Here is an 18,879-nt window from a genome sequence, read left to right as displayed (position 1 = left end):
GGCAATGTAGTCACAAACATCGTTAGAAATGGAGGAGGGAGGCAGAAGAATTAGCATTACAGACTCTGTACATTACAGACTCTGTCTGATGCTGCTGGCTTTGAAGATGCAGGAAGGGGCCACTGGCCAAGGAATGTGGACAGTCTCTAGAAGCTGGAAAAGGCATGGAAACAGATTTTCCCTTAGAGTCTCCAGAAGGAACACAGTCCTGCTGACACCTTGATTTTAGCCCACTGAGACCAACTTCAGACTTCAGACCTACAAAATGGTAAGACAATAAGTCTATGTCATTTTAAGCCATTACATGGATGGTCATTTGTTACAGCAGCAATGGGAAATGAACACATCGCCTCTGGTTTCTTACTGGCAAAGTGAGAATCATATAACACCTATGTTATAGAGTGCTGTGTGGTTTAAGGAAGGTGACATCTGAGTGGTCCATAGGACAGGGCCCAACACACAGGAGACCCTCAAAAAACGTTAGCTCTCAGGGAAAATCATCCCTTTCTCTCACACCTCTATACAATCGCCTTTAGCCGTTAATGACGATAGTAGCTGAAACATATTGATATGAAGTGCTCAGGACTGAACCGATAGCTTTACCAAATTCAGGCACTCTGAATTTATTCAGTGTCTGGGAGGAAAGTTGTCATCACCATTTTAGAGGTGAGAAAGCAGGCCCAGTCTGCCAGTGGCAGAGGTAGGATTTAGACCCATGTTCACCAGAGCCCACTGGCCATGCTGCAAAAGCTTGCTTCTCAAAGTGTGGTATCAGCCTCATCTGGGAGCTAGAAACACAGGCTCAGCCCCCACCTGGACCCCACATCAGCATCTGCCGTTCAACAAGATCCCCAGGTTGTTAGGGTGCACATCCAAGTTTGAGAAGTTCTGCTCTAGACCCAGTAGTACTCTATCCTCTCCTTGACCTTATTCTCTGGGAGGCAGCCTCCAGTGGTATCATTTCCTTCATCTGTGTTTTGCCTTTCCCCTCTGTTCTACTTGGCAAACTCCTCTTCATCCTCCAAAACCCATTGCAGAGGGCACTTCCTTAGGACCCCTTCCGGACCTCCCCAGGTAGAGTTGTTCTTTTGTCTGGCCCTTACACAGGCCTTCACAGTGCCCGAACTCACTGTTAATGGTCTCGGTACATGCCTATCTCTTCTTCTAGGCCTTGGTCTCCTTTGGAGCAATGGTATGTCTTCTGTCATCCAAATAACACTGAAACTGACTAGGCACCCTACTAGGTGCCAGGTCTGATCTCAGTCCTGGGGCTATCGTAGTAAATAGGACAGAAAAGATCCTGGCTTCTCAGAGCTTATATTCTGGTTGGGAAAGAAATAATAAACACTGTAGACAAATTAGGAGAACACGAAATGAAGAAAAGAGAGACTGGGAAGAGGATGGTTGCTGTCGGCTGGGGGGATCAGGGCAGACCACCCCCCGTAGGAGCTGACTTGTTTCTGTGCCTCCACAAATTAGCACAGAGCCTGACATATCAAACATTCAAAACCTGTCAGATTGGATCAGATCTGACCATTCTCCCAGATCAAACTGCATGTCTTTAAGTTCATGTCCTTGCCGAGCAATTGCTAGGCAATTTTTTTCCTACCGAGAAACTCCTGAAATTCCCCTCTTCTCTATGAAGTCTTCCGAGGTAAAAATTTAAAGTAGAGAATCCCCCATTCTCCAGCGCATCCCCTGCCTCTCTCTCTTCAGCCAGCACCGACAACAACGCGGACCATCTCCCTGGCGCCTGCCATTTAGTTATTGAATAAAGCACACCACGTGGTCAGCACGACAGGGTGCATTTCCCCGAACTGGGGTCAAGGTCAGAAAATGTCAGCTTCTAAAAGAGAAGCTCTGAAGGTAGCATAAAATGGGTGAGAGTCTCTCTTTTTAAAAGCAACAACTTACCCTAGAGCTGCTGAGTAAAAAGGAGCAGATTAGCTTGCCTTCCACTTGAGTCTTATCAGCAAGCACTGCCTGGGAATGTTGGATGTTTATGCATTTATTTCCAGATGCACGGCTTTATTCACTCTGTTAGCTGCTACACTCTGCCTGGGCTGGTGGTATTTTGCTTACGTTTTCAGCCCTTGGAAGACAAAGACTCCACCTGTAATTTGTCATTGGCAGAGAGGAGCGTTTGCAAACCCGGATGCCTACGGAGGCCAGAGGAAGGCCAAAGCAGCCCAGCAGCCTCAAAAGATACTCGGGAGCGGTGGGCACTTGGGGGAACTGCAGAGAACCTGCCGTGCCTGCCATACAGGATGTCCCTGTCCCATACCTGAAGGGACATCGGCTGCCCTGCTCCGATGTTGCCAAGCAGGAAGGGGGCTCAGGGTTACAAAAATCTGATTTTTTTCCCCAAAGGAAGCCAAACACAGGGCTTTTTTTCGTAGGAAAGTTCTCGATTTGTAGAATATTTTGAGTTGCCAAACAGTGACAACTCACAGGTCACTGTTTGCAACTGTTGGTGTAATCAGTAATAAACATGCCAGTGATAACAGCATCTGGCATTTAGAGAGTGTTTACTATGTACCAGCATCTTGTTAAACACTCTGCATGGAGCATCTTACTAAACCTTCACAATCAACCCATGCGTGAGATACAATTTTCCCCACTTAGACACGAGAAAACCAGCTTAGAGAGGTGACATTCCTCGTCCAAGGTCACAAAACTGATAAGTGATAAGGTTGGGATTTGAACCCAGGCTGTCACTTGCCAGGTCCTGGAAACACAGGTGTGGAATCACTCTACCCAAGGTTAAAGGTACCATCTTCTTCCTGCAAATTTCTCCTGTTTCCCCTGTCTCATTGAAGGTCACTCACTGTCACACCTTGCTCAACACAAGTGACAGTCCTGGATCCTCTGATTCTGTTCCCTTGCTCGACAGCCCCCCTGCCCCGTGCCCTGGGTCAGCTGCTTCATCGATTGCTGGGCTGGGCAACCATCTCCTCCCTGCACTCCCTTCTCTGTCCTCCCCTTCTTCCCATTTCTACTTCACATGGCTTCCTGAGCCATCCTCCTAAAATGCAAATCAGATCATATCATTTCCTTCTCAAAATTCTCCTCTTTAGACTCTTTACACGTGAACCATCCCTTCATGACGTGGTCTTTGTCTAACCTCATCCCTCAGGACTAACACCTTCCCCAACCTCCCTTCCTGCACCTGATCCTCCAGCAATACTAGAAACTTGTGTGGTCCCCCAAACATCCCATGCCCTCTCACATGTCTTCCTGGAAGAATCTCTCCACCCCTAGGTGTGCTTGCATGGGTCCTCCAATCCCCCACGGGGGCATAAGTTCCTTGAGGGCAGGGGCTGTGTCTTTTCGCCTTTGTAAACCCAGAGCCTAGGATGGTAACTGGCACATGGCAGTGACTGAGTACACTTTGTTGAAGAAATGGACAGGGGGACTCATGGTCTGGAGGTGGAGACAGAAATGGAAGCAGGCAACAAAAAAGATGGAAGATGCTGCGTCGGAGACATGCAGAGATGCTGTGGAAGGAAAGAGGGAGGGAACGTGAGCCAGGTGGGAGCAGGGAGGAGGGGGCAGAGCTGTTGGGGGAAGTGACAATTCAACTGAGTCCTGAAGACAAGTGGAATGTGGTTGGAAATGGCCCTCTAGGCAGAGGGCTGGGGAGAGGGAATATATGTATGTATTCACCTCCTCCCCCTCCACAAACTACAGAGAGGGATGTCTATGCATTTTGAGGCATCCTTCTGTATTCAGAGCTGTGGGAAAACCTGGTAGCCCTCTTCCCTACACTTTTCCCTACTCTTCTCTGGGTAAGGAGCATATCCTAACTGAAGCTTCAAAGTTTTAAAAACTTCATCAAATGTGGAGCACAAACAGCAATTTCTGCTTAGCTTTGCCTTCAAATTCTCAAAGAAATTTATTTATAGATCTTGGGGCCAGGGGAAAATTGTAAATATAATTCATGTAATAGAAGGCTGTGCACAGGTTTTTGGGTTGGACAGGCTTGGGTTAGAACTCCAGCTCTGCTACTTGCTGTGTGACCTTGGGCAAGTCACTTAACTTCTCTGAGCCTCTTATGATGGAGATAGTGGATATCATAGCATATACCTTTAGAATTGTAAAGATTAAATAAGAGTTAACCCCTGGAAAGCATCTAAACAGTGCTCAGCACAAAGGAAGCACTCAGTGAATGATTAGTTATTATTATCGTATTATTAGTGTTAAAATGATGTCAGAATAGTCATTTTTAGGGTTGCTCTCTTTGCAAAATATGTTGGAGGAGAATTGGGGAGGAGAGTTCTCAACCATAGGGAAAATTCAAGAAGGATAAAGAATAAGACTTGTGCAGACAGAGATCCAGGTTGAGGGGAAAAGGTGGCAGAAATGAATGAATGATCCTTTATGCAGAGAAAGTGAGAAAAGACAGCCTGGGGCAAAATTGGGATAAAGAAAGGTCTAGGGATGGATACAAGTGTATGTATGGTTGAGCTGCTTTGCTGTACACCTGAAACTATCACAACATTGTTAATCGGGTATACTCCAATATAAAATAAAAAGTTTAAAAAAAAGCAAAGCAAGGTCTAGGGATCAGCAAGCACTGGTCACCAGTGAATTTTGTCCGATGACAAGGCCAGAGAGAGGCTGGCACTGGGGCATGTAAATTGCATGGTGGATGGCGTAGCAAAGCAAGGTACCGATTCCCCACTCAATGAAGCTACGGCAACCGTGCACCTAGGATCCCATACCTAATCTGTGGCCTGCTTGTTAGCAGCTGGAAGACTACCCAAGGTTGAGGAAGTTCAGGGAAGAAGGAATAAATATAGTGTCAACAAGGAGAAAGGGGAGGCGGCTCCTCAGAGGCTGACTCAGGGTTGCCAAGTCAGTACCTCTGAGCCAGGCGATAACGTATGAGGGTTTGGATCGAGAGAAAAGGCTCCAGCTGCCCAGGAGGGAACAGGCTCGCGGGGGCTTATCAGCATCCCAGGTTGCGGGGTGCAAGGGAAACCCTTGCCTGTTCTCAAGGATCTTTCAGATGCGGTTCCAGCCACACCTTGGAGGGATGACTGGTCAAGAGGAGAGAGTTTTTAAGAGCCCACCTCCCTCCCCTGATGGGAGCTCCTTGAGGCCAGGCAGCGTTGCCTTGCTCACTCGCTCCACATTTAGCTCCTAAGCACGCTCTTTGTGCCAAGGCCGACAGGCCCCTGCCCTCACATGGCTCACAGTCTCCTAGGGGGACACAGACCATACGCAAATAAATGCTCAAAAGAAAAAAAGTCAATGTTAAGATGTTAAAAAAGGAAATAAAATCGAGTAACTTGACAGGGAGCTCCTTTAGATGGGCAGTCAGGAAGGCTCCTCGAGACTTGTCTGCATCCTCGTCACCCCAGCGCCCAGCCCACTGTGTGTGGCCAATAAAGGCTTGTTCTGCTGGGAAGGGAGCGCCTTGAAACACCTCTACTGTATATCGCTTACAATCTTCTTCCTTCCCCCTCTTACTCTCTGTTCACTACAACTGACTTAGGGCGAGTCACCTGGTCACTGCCACAGCCTCCTGTGCTCGCCTCTTCGCAGTTAAATCACACCGGCTCCGGCGACCCCAGCTCCCATCCATCAGAGTCCGAAGAGCCAGTGATCTCACTAATGGACAAAGCCAGGTGCGCCCCTCCCTTGCTTCCCACCTCTCTGGACCCCCTTTTCTCCCACGCTGAAACACAAACTGCTCTGTGAGGGCCATTTCTGTCCCTTTGGGATCCCATCTCCACTGCCTCCCACACTCCCCCTCCCTGCCTTCTACCTTCCAGCCTCACCGGACCATTGGCATGACTGCTTGGGCATCTGTGTTTCTGCACATGCCGTTCCTTCTGTCTGAAGTGCGCTTCATCTCCCCAGCTTGCTCACCCCTACGCATCGTCAGAACCCTGTCTTCCCTGGCATCCCCTCCTCCCCAGTCTCTGCTCCCAGAATTCCCTGGGCTTATGCTTCCCACTGTGTCATCAGCATCGTCTGTTCACTGGTTTGTCTTCTACTAGATTAGAAGTTCCTTGAGGGCAGGTGGAGAGTTTGCCTCTGTCCTAGACTCTCACACGGCACCTGGCAAGGACTCGGAAAGCTGTGGAACAAAGATCAACTATCACCCTTTTCTTTGTCAAGAAAGGTTCTCGTAAGACCACACACTTCCCCCACGTTGTTTCCTGAGTCACGGGACAGGCACTAAGGGCAAGTGGGAGAAATCCCTTGGGCTCTCTCAACACCCTGCCTGCATTTCTCTCTGCCAGCAAGATAGTTTTCCATCTTCCTTTGATTCCAAGGCACAAATTTTAAGTTTTAAGGTTTCTGAAATTAGAGTATGTTTTACAACTGATATGTACATGAAATTTGTTTTCCCCTGTCCCGAAAGCCGTTTAAGTAGATAGCTCATCTTTATAATCAATGGCATCAGAACTGAGGGAAGATGGAGCTGGGAGATTACAGCCCTTTATGTACCCAGGAGAAAGGACCGGGATGCGAAGCCATAGAGTTCAGCGACGATCCCACAACGCTGACATGCATTTCTTGGCATTGGGGAGCACAGTTCACGTCCCTCTACTCTCATTCCTATTTTCAAAAAGTCTGGCGGATTTAACTGAGCCTCATTGCCATTCCAGCTCAAATCCTCAAAGATCATAACTGATCGTAAGAGATGCCAGGAATCTCTCTGAGTTTGGGGGAGGGTGATAAGGCGAGGTGGCAGCAAGCTATGTCAAATGTCTTGCATGAGACAGAGTCATTCTGTGAGATGCCTGTTCTTTGGGATTCCCTGCTTGGACTCACCTGGAGGGTCCTGAGGGAGGGTGGGTCTTGTTCACTTCTGCCTCCCAATGTCTACTGCAGGATTGGAACCTACCATCAACACCTCCACTAGGCATAGTTTGAATTTTGTTGATTGGAGTTGAATCAATCTATTTTTTCCCTTCTCTGTGCTGTCATGAGTTTTGAGGCCAAAGAGACCACCACACTCAGATGTGGGTGGAATCAGGAAGAGCATGATAAAGAGAAGGGAAGGGTGCTCTAACCCCCACAGCAACCTTAGGGGCAGGCATCATCAGCTCCATTAGACAGATGGTGTGAAGGAGGCACAGAGATAGAATTAACTAGCTCAAGGTCACACAGCTTATAAGCAAGAAGCTAGAAGTCAAAGAGCAAAATTCTTTAACAAGACTAGCAAGGCCCCGCACCCTTGGGTGCTAACTATTTCTGCATCCCCCTCCCCACACCATCCAGCATCCTCCCCTCCCCCATCCCCCTCCCTCTGGGTCCTCCAGCCACCCTGGCCTCCTCCCAGGACTTGCTCCTTCTCTCCCTCACTGATCTTTGCACTTGCTGCCCTCCAACCTGGAAAGTTTCTCCTTCACCCAGTTAACTTCTATGCATCCTTCATATAACCATTCACATCTCACCTCCTCAGGGAAGGCTCCTCTGATTAGAACAATCTTAATATCATAAACTCACAGTCTCGTGTGACTCTCCTTGAGAGGACTTAGCATAGTTGTAACTTACTTCACAACTATGTTAAGTGAGAGTCTTTAAAGTAAGGTCTGTCTCTTCCAGAAGGCTCTGAGGCCAGTGACCCTGAAGGGAGTTGCTGCCCACCATGACCCCAACACTTGGCCCAGCACCTGGCACATTGCAGGGGCTCATCAAAGATTTAACAAATAAAATAAACGAGTGAAGGAATTGCTTGATCTGTGGCTGTAAACTAACCTGGAAACTTAAAGTGCATATTTCATCTGAATATGGTTTTTTGGCCAAAATACTTATAGTCAAGGCTAAAAGGAACCATTGCATTTTTGAACCATTTAAAAATCTCCTTCATTATCAGTCTGGGTACATATCTCCTCCTCCCCCACTGACCTGAAAGCAAACACTCATGGGAAACTCTCCCCGAGGATCTTTGTGACAGACGCTGTGGATGATGTAGAGAGAGGAAAGCATGGCCAGTATCTATTTAGAGGATGTTCACCCCCCAGCACTTTCTTCTCAGGCATTTATTTTCTCTCCAAACACTTTCTTTCTTATTATCTTTGTTATTGTCCCTTGTGTGTTGAAACACTCTCTCTCCTTCCCTTCTCTCTTCTCTCTGTGTTGAGTCCATTATTTATTTTTTGGAATGTCAGAAAAAAAAAAAAAAAGAAAGAAAGGTGTTTCTGCCACCATTGCTCACGGTTTGTAATTTAAAGAACAATTCTTTGACGATATGAAGGGATCATTATTTCTCAATGCCCACCCTGTAGTGGGCAGTGGTGGTTTTGTTCATTTGCCAACAAAGGTGGGTTGACTCTTGCACCATCGTAATTGCTGCGGCTACAGCAATGGGCAGAAAAAAGATCCCTGCCTTCCTGGGGCTGACAGTCTAGTGGTGCAGACACACAACAAATGGCATGAGTAACTTTCATAGTGTTCTGGAAGGTGGGATGTACGCTGTAAAAAAAATAAATAAATAAAACAGAGCCAGGAGGATTTATGAGGGGTACAGAGTAGGGGTTGTTGACTGTAATTTCAAACCAGGTGATCAGGAAAGAAGGTGGCACTCATTGGTTTAATCCCAACGAATCACCCTGTGAGAAGGCTGTTAGACCTCCTTTTTGTGGAAAGGGAAACTGAGGCTTGGAGAGGTTAGATGACTTGCCCCAGATCGCACAGCTCGTAAAGCTGCAGTGCTTGAAGGGAACCCAGGTCTGTGTGGCTGCAAAACCCTTTCAACGGCACCACATACAACAAAGCTGCATCTGAAAACTTCTGTGACTTCAGGGGACATAAATTTGTTATTCTTTGAAAACTGCTTGCCAGCATAAAACTCACGGAGAGTTTACATCGAGGACACTTCCAAAATGAAAGGGCAAACACGAAGAGGCGTGTGGTGGGTCCAGCCTGAAGTTCAGTATTTGTTTCCTTGGGCTCGTGGGAGTGAGAAGATTATGGCAGAGTCACCCGGCAAGGTGCAGGCAGCTGGAGGGAGTGGCATGTAGGGGGGTCAGGTGGGTCAGAACTCAGGTGTCCTGACATGCTTGGGTTGGGCGCTCAGTGCAGACACTCGGTGGGATGCGGACAGAATAGAATCCAGTGCTGGCAGTGAATCTGAACACAAGGCCACAGAACGCCAAGGTTCATGCATAGAGCCCTCTGGAGGTTTGCACGGTGGAAACAAGAGGCCTGGATTCAAGTTCTCCCTCTGCCACCCTCTGCCCATGTGGCCTTGGTGTGAGGTGTCATACCTGGCACCTGTAAAGGGAGGGGCAGGAGGGCAATGTGAATGGGCTGCGATTTGCAGGGCTGGTTCCTCAATAAAAGAATCAGGTTTGTCTTACAAGCTGAGAAGGGCTAGGAAAGTGGGGCCTGGCTCCATGGAAAACTGCTGATCAGAACCTACGACCTTAGGCAAAGTTCTCGAGGTCCTGGGAACTGGGTGGGGAAGTCTGGTAAAGAATTGTGGGGAAGGTTTTGGGGAAGCTACGTAGGGATGGTCCATGATGCCTGCTCTCTGCCCAAAGTGTCTGTTCTAGTGAGTATTAGGATCAAACTGGATTTTGGCATCCTTTAAAAGCTGAAGAGGGAAGAAAAGCAGTGGGCTAATGTTTTTCTTCCCCATAGAGACTGAGTGTACTGATAATTTTTCTTTAGCTAATTAGGAGCTGTGCAACCCAATGACTGACTCCTTTTGAATTTTCTCATTTTACAACAATGAAGTCATGACTCATTTTTTAAAAAAGAAATTCCATAACCTATATGGGAAAAGAATCTGAAAAAGAATGGATCTATGTGTATGTCTAACTGAATCACTTTGCTGTACAACTGAAACGAACACAACATTGTAAATCAACTACGCTCCAATATAAAATAAAAAATTAAACTAAAAAAATAAAAAAGAAATTCTGGGAAGAACAAACAGATCATCCTGATTTCCTCACCCCCTTCCCTCTCTCTCTCTCTCTCTCTCCCTCTCTCCCTCTCTCTCTCCCTCTCTCCGTCTCCCTCTCTCTCTCTCTCTCTCTCCCTCTCTCCATCTCCCTCTCTCTCTCTCTCTCTCTCTCGCTCCCTCTCTCTCTCTCTCTCTCTCTCTCTATCTCTCTCGCGCGCGCTCTCTCTCTCTCTCTCCCTCCCTCTCTGTCCCTCTCTCCCTCTCTCCCTCTCTCTCTCCCTCTCTCCGTCTCCCTCTCTCTCTCTCTCTCTCTCTCCCTCTCTCTCTCTCTCTCTCTCTCTCCCTCTCTCTCTCTCTCTCTCTCTCTCTCTCCCTCTCTCTCTCTCAATTACTTGTTTGTTGCATGACCTTATGATCTTTGAATTAATTTCAATAATTTAAGAATTTCTGAATCAATCCATTGATAGATATTTTTTCTGGACCTACTGTGTGCAAAGGACCTAAAGAGAATCAAATTATCTTGGGAATTATGGAGCGATAGGTACACAGTATGAAGGCCCATTAGTAACTTCTAAACTCAGCTCTTCTACACGTAAAGACAAGAGTGTCCGGGAAAGGCAGTTCGCATTTCTAAAATAAAAGATATATACTTTCCTTCTGCAGAACAAGAGAGCCATGGCTGAACCCAGCGTGGGGCACTGGGCACCTTGCAGGCCAAGCAAAAGCTATGCAGTTATGAACTTGGAAAAGATAGTTCAGGAAAACCCAGACACCTCTTACTCAAAGAGAACAGGGATGGAGAATGGATGGCAGAGCCCCTGTGAGTAAGCAAGTTGTGGAGGAGAAGAGAGGAAAAGCCAGGAAGAAGAGGAGCTCAGAAATTCAGCAGAGGGATTTGAACAATCTGGACAGAGAGAAAGATTTTTGCTCTGCCTCACAGCAAGGAAAAGGGCAAGAGAGGGAGAGAGAAGGGAGGGTGCATTTCTGCCTTGGACCACGTTGTACTGCTGCTGGCTCCTCCTCTGCAGGGCTGGGAATCCTCTGGGGGAGACATGGAGCCCAGACAGAGGGGAGGAAGGTGCAGGAGAGAATAAACACAAAGAGTGAATTTCTTGCTGCCCCTGGAGACGATGATTCCTTTTGGTGACAACAGAGGTTAATATACTGAACAGCAGGTCACCACGTGGCCCAGAGACAGCACGCTTGGAACAAGCTGTTTTAATGTCCTGTTGTAGATTTTACTGAATTCTTCTCTGAAAGGGCCAATTCATCTCTCCATTCGGAGGCTCTTAAAGCAGCTTTCCTGAAAAGTTCAAGAACTTTTCCTATCACTTTCCATCTACATGGATCCATGTGCAGACCATCCCCCATGCCCTCAAATCCCACTAAGGACACTAGTCTGCTAGGGGTTTCAAGTTCACACACAGAGACACCACTACTCTTTACTCTGCAGAGGGAGAAAATAAAGGCTGTTGTTTCTTCTTGATTCCTCTCCCCTTCCCACTGTGTCTGCCCCTAACAAGTGGTCCTGTTCTCTTCTCATTCCTCAACAGAGGAATTCATTTCACAAACAGCCATAGAGGTAAAGAAATGTTTTCTGATTCTTATTTTCATCAAGAAGTGAACAGCAACAAAGTCATCTCAGGAGATAAAAAGCCCTAATGCAAACCGGAGAGCCAAGGAGATCGGAAGCGGACAGGGTTGTTTTTCACGTGGAGTCAGTAACGGCGTCTTGGAGAGAAGATTGGAAATCTGTTCACAACGTTTTGGATACGGGCAGGAAACACAATAAAGGGGTGGTGGGAAATCTTGTCTGAAAGTCCAGTTTCCCACAAAAAACACAGGTTGGGGGAACCTGGCAACTTGATTTCCATAAAGGCCAACCCTATTTTGAATGCTCAAGAAAGCAAGTACACGAACACCCCACAAAAACCATCTGTGTCAGCCTGCAGAAATAAGTGCATTTATAATCTTTGGAAATCAGTGCAGTCTTTGAAAATATGTGGCTTTAAAACCTTCAAACCACTTCCTAAGTGGCCAAGGCCCAACTTCCTAAGGGGGAGTCTGAGGCCTTCAAAACTCCATATGGACAGAGGCTTTGGAAATTAAAGGCCGGGTTGAACTGGGGCCCTGAGTACCCACCCTTCCTGCCTGGACCTTGGCTACAAGTGGAAAAGGCACAAGAATCCTAAAGCAGCCTGGCCCAGCCTTCCCCACCATCCCCCCACCCGTGACTGCCGGGAGGCCCCAGTCCTGGGGAGAAGAGCCAAACCCACAGCTCCTGTAGGAATCACACAATCCTTGGGAAGTGTTGCAATACTAACCCTTTTAGGGATGAGTCAGGGAGGGAGGTGTGGGTACGGCTTGGAGAGAAAGCTGAAGGGGGCGGGCAGCACATTTGGGGATGTGGACACCAAACAGATGGAATTTTAATGAAAATACTTAAGCCTTTTAATGCATAAGTGATCCAAAGCCACTGTCTAGTCCTCTTCCCTTCAGGGAATTAGAAAATGTTTAAAAGATCATGGTATTAAGAATTTGCACATAAAACCCTGATAAAGTATATTTATACCAACTCACCAGTTTCTGGGAATATTTCTCCTAAAATCATGTCCTGTCTTTCGTCTCATCTCTTGTCTGCATATCTTCATCCATCTAACTAAAATCCAAGGAAGGTAAATTGCTACTATGATCATTTCCCTAAAGCAACCCTCATTCACTTTGCTTTCCTTCTCTTTTGGAATAAAAGCGTGCCATAAATGTTTAATTAACTGGAAGTCTTTCCACTGTTAGTGACTAGCTGCATGATAGCCTCTTCATTTTTTTTTAAAGGAGGGGTGTGTTTAAAACAGTGCCTATTAATTTCCCCATATTGATTCTTCGGCTGGGGAAGAGCATATAGTATTCAGCATAGAGCTCCGCTGCAGACCATGTTCAAGGCAGTGGTTTGGATTGAGAAAGGGCACCAAATGCAGTATGCGTCAAATAGACCATCGCTCAATGAAGTCACTTAGCTATTCAAAACATGTTCAGCCATCACTCAACCACTTGCACCCAGATTGTTGGGGGGGGGGGGGGTGTGGGCATGGAATTGGTGCTCTTTCCCAGACATAAATATTTCCCAAAGAGCAGCTTTTGCTCAGTTTGGGTTAGACTCTGGGGCCACATCATTTCTCCCTCTCCCTGTCTGTTTCCTTCTCTTCTCCACCATCTCCTGGCTTCAACTCCCTGCATCACCATCCCACGTTGAGCTTAACAAACAATCCTGCAGTCCCCGCTTCCCGACGCTGCCTCAAACGGCCTCCGTATTGGTTCATATCAGAAGCAAAGCACATAAGCTTTTCTTTCCACCCAGAAACATGTATCTCTCTGTGCATGTCTTCCTATGGGTGGCTGTAGCTTGTACACACAGACATAGGTAGCCGCTCAAATGCAGCCCCTCATATTAAAGTCTGTCGCTAAATGCAGGTTGTATGACCTGCAGGAGTTTTCCCCCCCTGTGTTTATTAATGTGTCTCAAAGCACATGCTTTCGCCCGTACCCTGATCTTCCAGCCTTTCCACCGTGGCGACCGCTTTGCCCACAGCACATACACAGGCACACATGTCCCAATGACCCTGCAAGATCAAGACAAACAGCTGACACTCCTGACCCACTGCTCCCTACTGTTCCCCCTCAACCTCCCCATGCCCTCCTCTCCCTCCCAGCCTCCCTGCACAATGTCTGATTCCCAAGCTGGCTGCAATGCTGATTCTACACGCTTCTGGATAATAGACATGTCACTCTGTGTGGAAGTGAACTGGTTCTCAGCCTAACCTGCAAGTGAATTGCTGTTTATTAGAACTTGGGTCTGTTTCCTGTGAGAGACGTTACGTGTTTTTAGACTTTGTAAACGTTAAAACACACATACACACACAGCCAGTCGCCTCGAACGATATGTGTGGCTCATAGACATTACGAAATGCTCTTGAACTCAGCTTGCGATCCTGGAATAATTAGGATTTACCAAATAAGTGTTCTTAGAAAAAAGAGATTTTTTTTTTTAAAAAAGGAGATTTGCAGATGATGAGGTATCTGGGACTTTTGGGGAGTAAGGGGAGGAGGATGGGAAAGGAAAAGCGTTTTGGAATTCTTCATTACGAAAAGAGGAGCGGTGTTGAGAGAGGCATTTATTTTCTACCCCCTCATAGATGGCCATACTACATCAAAAGGCAAATCCTAATGATTCCAAAGCAGGTGGAGCACATTTGACTTTTAAAGACAATCTTTTGTTGTTTTCATCATATCACAGATTATTTCAATGAAGAGGTTTGAAGGAAGGGGGGTGGTGGAGGCTTGAGAGTTGAGTATGGCTTTTGCTTATTGATTTTCTTTCCTCTGAAACTAACCCAACCAACCTTGATCTGTGGTGGAAGGAGTGAAGTAAGAAAATGGTGGAATGTAAAGGGAACTTATTTGGAGGCGGGTGGGGAGGGGGAGTGAGAAGAGGAGGGGGGGTGGAGAGGGGGAGGAGATGGGAAATCAAATACCTTCTAGGCAGCAGGTTCTCCATAATCCAGAATGGGTCATAACTTCCTCGTTCTTTTTGCTGGTTTCATTCTCACTGACACTTTTGGTCTTGCAAACCCCTCTGGAGTAGAGCCAATAGTCGGTTCCCACAGCTATGGTCATCAGACTGAAGGCAGCGAAAGCACCAACGGTGGTTAAAAGCATTTGAACACCTCGATCAAACAGCCCCATAATTCTTCATTATATAAACACCCAACCGACTTCTGGTTCTCGGGAGAGTGTGTGTGAGGGTGCGAGTACTAAAGCAAAAAAATAAAAATAATTCCACTACGAATATAATGGATATATGTGTTAATAGAGGATATGGAGAGATATAAAAAAAGGGAGGTAAGAAAGCTCACGGAAAAGAGTGTAAATTATAAAGACCACACGGGAAGAGAGGCTTGCCTTTTGAGATCAGAAACTGTTCCAGTTGCAGTGATTAAAAAAAAAAAAAAAAGGAAAAAATAAAAAGACACCCCCCACCCCCCCAAGTGAGATGCCTTAATCTCTTTTCCTAAAATTCTGGTCTCCAGTTTCCATATGTGATAGCTAATTTGGAGAGGGCTTCCACAGTGAACCAGGGATCAGCCGCATTCTCAACACAATCTCTCATGGTCGGGACCTAGACAGTTAGAGATTGTAAAAGCCGAGATGCAACCTTCCGTCTTCGCTCTCGGCTCTGCGGCCTGCGCCATGAAAATCCTTTGCTTCGCCAGTTCTCTTCCTTGGGGGGGTCTCGGGCGTTTTCGTTTCAGACCAGACTTCCCAGTATTCTGTAAGCCCTTGATTTCAGCTGAACAGGTGCGGGGGTCTCGCCTTCCATGGTTGTGCCCCGGCAGCGGCAGCTGCAGCAGCAGGGCGGGCAGGCGCGGCGGCGGCGGCGGCGGCGGCAGGACGAGCAGCGGCGGCGGTTATTGTTGTTGGTGGCGGTGGTAGTGTTGGCGAAGTGGGGGAGGGAGGGGGTTTCTCCCAGAGAATCGAGGCGGGTTTCCCTCCCCCTATCTGCAAAGCTCCTGGAAACAAGGGAGCCGGCGTCTTGCTGCAGGATGGGCCGTCCGCCTGCCCCCTCCCACCCCACTCCCTGCCGGCTCGGCCCCCGGCGGAGGCGCTCCCACCTACTGCATTAACGGGTGGTGCTGAACTGGACAGCTCCCTGCGCCGCCCGCTTCGCGCGCTCCCCGGCTCCCCCGGCGGCCCGCCAGGAGGGGGGCGCGGGCCAGAGTCCTCCCTTCCCTCGGGGGCAGCAAGGCCAGGGCAGAGCGGGGGCTGCCTTTCCTCTTTTTACCCCTCTCCCAGATCCTGAAATGAGCGCTCTCCTGGGCTCCCGGAGCTTAGAGGAAGGCGTAGCTAGAGATAGCTCCGCTCCCTCTCCCTTTCCCTCTCCCTCTCTCTCTCTCACACTCTCTCCCCTTCCCTTCCCCCTCGCTGTTTCTTCCAGCTCAGCCTCCTTCTCATTCCATCTCTACGTGCCCAGAGCTTCAAATACAACCCTCCCATCACAATCAGACGGGCACAAAACTTGGACCAGCCGTTTCTTTGCCTGGAAGCCCTGAAAATATAACCTGGATGGGTAATTACAAACACGGTCTCTATGTGTTTTTTAAATCATCTTTTGCACTTTGCTGTTTGGGGGATCTGTTTTATTTTGTTGGCACGTTAGCTGTTCTCCCTTTGGTCGTTTCTGTCTCGTCTCTGTCTCTTTCTAGCTGACAGGGTGTGTATGTGTGTCTCTGTAGTTTTCCGTGAAATCCCAAATCTTGCTCCTACAAGCAGACATTTTGGAAAGATTATTCATGGAAAAGGGTGCAAAAGGGTGACTGGCGGCTGGGGCTTGGGCGATGAGTTTCATCTCAAGGATAAACATGTTTGAGGGGAAGTGGGTGAAATGTGAGTCCTTCTAAGTTTCCCATGTCATTTGTGAACTGGATGGGAAGAGATAAAAATCTCCCTGCTGTGAATAAGGAAACACTTCATAACTCTCCGCTTCTCCTCAGCAGAATGGCTGTTTTGTGTTAATTACAGTGTCACCTCTTGTTTCTACATGTGCAACTTTTCCTTCATGTGACCCCTGGGGAAAGAATCCCATCAGATTCCTGCCGCTACCGATTATATTCCTCTCTGATCAGTTTCCTAGTTAGGTGAGGGAGAGCACGTGAGGCATGATGTAGGCGCACTGTTTTTAATTTGGGGTGGGGGGAGGAGCCTAGAGAGAGGTGTAAGTCTGATGGGTCAGTTGGGGGTTAGAGATGTTCCAATTTCATAGCTCAGCTATTCTTTACTTTCTTCTTTCTTCTTCCATTTTTGTCTGGAGATAATTTGCTTGACAATTTCTTAGTGATCTGGTGATTATCAAAGAGTATATAAAAGGTGACTGAATTCAAAACAGACTTTCTTTGGTGTTGCCTAACGTCTTTCCCTTAGCTCAGAGTTGGTCTGAAGGTATGGCCAATACACTTTTTTTTTTTTTTTTTTGGTGTAGAAAAACTACCTGTTTCTCCATCCTCCTTGAGACTTCCTTCTCTTGCTCCCTTTTCCCTTCTCAGAAAGGAAGGACTCCTTTGAGGGGTAATCGCTGTGCTCCTGGCACCTTGGAGAGGGTCCTGGTGTCCGGAGAATGCGGCCAAGATTACAGCAACCTCTGCTAAGGTACATTTAGGGTATATATAGCAAGAGCTACTTTTGCGGACTGAGGATTTCTCCTGTTTGGTTTCTTGTCCTTTGAGGATGGGGATGGGAATTGGGATGGGAGAGGCACTGACATACTGATCTCACTCAGCAGGGAGCCTAGCAAGTTCAGCCAGGGGTTCAGATGAGTGATTTTCTTGGCTCTCTTCCTTGAGAAAAAAGTGAGGGGCAAGCAGGAAGCCTTCTTAAACGGGCCTTTTGGGGAGAGTCGAGAGAGGTTTGGGGGCAGCCACATGAGCCTGAGAAGCTTGCTCTCACTTACTCCTGTCACCTTGGTTGCCTTTGACCTGTCCAGGAAGTCCCTTCAGACTGGAGATAGAACCCTCCTTCTTAGCCCCCCATCCCTTTCAGACCAAGCCCTGAATCTTTTGCTCTAACAGAATCAGTAACAGAGGCTCAAAAGCTTCTGTTCGACTGCAGAAGCAGCTAACATCTTAGCCACTGACAGTGGCGGCAGCTTCAGTAGCATTTGATTAATCTTCTAGCCAGATGATCATTGAGTAAAGGAAAGTGGGTGCGGGGGCACGTAAGAGCATTAGGTTGACGGTGTGGAGAAAACAGGCACTTCTGGAGACAGAACAGGCCTGGGGGCACAGCTTGCCTCTGTGCTACTTGGTAACTGCAGGATTCAAACAAGTCGGCTTCCTAGAGCCTCAGTTTCACCACATGTAAAATGAGAGCATAGTACCGCCTCCCCCTTTCTGAAGTTGTTCCCGGTTGCTCCCTGCTTTTCACAGCTGCCACCCTGCTCAGATTCTACCATCCCTTTTGTAGCACTTTATTTTGTGCCTGTGTCAGCTCTCTCTGACCTGTGAGCCTCTTGAGGTCAATAGCTGTATCTTGTTCACCATTGTATCTTTGGGAGCTAGTGCAGGGCTTGATACATAATAGATACTTGATAAATAAAGGCTGAGTGATTCCAGTGAGTTTTAAATTGTGTACCTGGCACGTAGTAGGCACTCAGTAAATGTGGCTTGCCTCTCATTTCTCCTCCCCGCCATTTACATCCAGATTGGTTTCCAGCCTCTTCTTCCATCTAACTCGTGTACCACTCCCCTTCCCCCTCCCCAACCTAGCTCTACTCCTGCGGTCCCTTCTGCAGACCAGGCAAGGCTACCTGGGAAGACCTGGCTTGGTGCAAACCACATTAGATGCTTTGGATCCACCAGGCACACACACTTAGCAGCTGCTGAATGGATGCTCTTAGGGGAGCAGCTTTGGGAGTCTGCAGTTGGTGACTTGGTAAGGGCTTAGAGGAAATTAGCTGAAATGCCACAGGCCTATTTTGAGCTCCTTCTTTGATGGAGTGGAAATAACATGGGATTTGGGCACAGCAGACCTGGCCTTAGAGCACAAGGCTGCCATTTCCTCATTGTATGACCTTGGGCAGTCACTTAACCTCTCTGGAAATCTCTCTTCATCTGTCAGGAGGGCCACCGGCAGAAGCCTTACAGTGTGGTTGTCAGTGTTATGTGTAAATAACCATGACAATAGCTAACATGCCAGGCACTGATCTAGGCTGAGTCCCGCAACAGTCCTATGAGGGAGGAACCATTTTACAGATAAGGAACCTGAGTCACATAATGGTTTAAATATCTAGCCTAAGGTTGTGAGTGACAGTGAGTGAGTGGCAGAGCTCTAGCCCAGAAGCCCAGCAAACAGCCCTAGGTCTTAACCTCTGTGCCTTGACCCAAGATAGAAGCTTTCTGAATAAGGATATTACACCAATGCTATTTGCTTCTCATCCACAGATTTGGCAAGGATTTAAG

General features: G+C 47.6%; 1 protein-coding gene across 1 annotated transcript in view; it reads right to left on the bottom strand.

Moving 5' to 3' along the window:
- CACNG2 (calcium voltage-gated channel auxiliary subunit gamma 2) overlaps window positions 1–14,618 on the bottom strand; it is a 118,504-nt gene extending 103,886 nt beyond the window's left edge. The window contains exon 1 of the mRNA XM_032644160.1: window positions 14,404–14,618. Within this exon, the coding sequence (XP_032500051.1) occupies window positions 14,404–14,614 (211 nt within the window). The 5' untranslated portion in view covers window positions 14,615–14,618. The remainder of the gene's footprint in view (window positions 1–14,403) is intronic.
- Window positions 14,619–18,879: the final 4,261 nt, after the last annotated feature.

The sequence above is a fragment of the Phocoena sinus genome, chromosome 10 (assembly GCF_008692025.1).
Source record: "Phocoena sinus isolate mPhoSin1 chromosome 10, mPhoSin1.pri, whole genome shotgun sequence".
NCBI classification, from domain to species: Eukaryota; Metazoa; Chordata; class Mammalia; order Artiodactyla; family Phocoenidae; genus Phocoena; species Phocoena sinus.
This window is presented reverse-complemented; position numbering and strand designations above follow the sequence as displayed.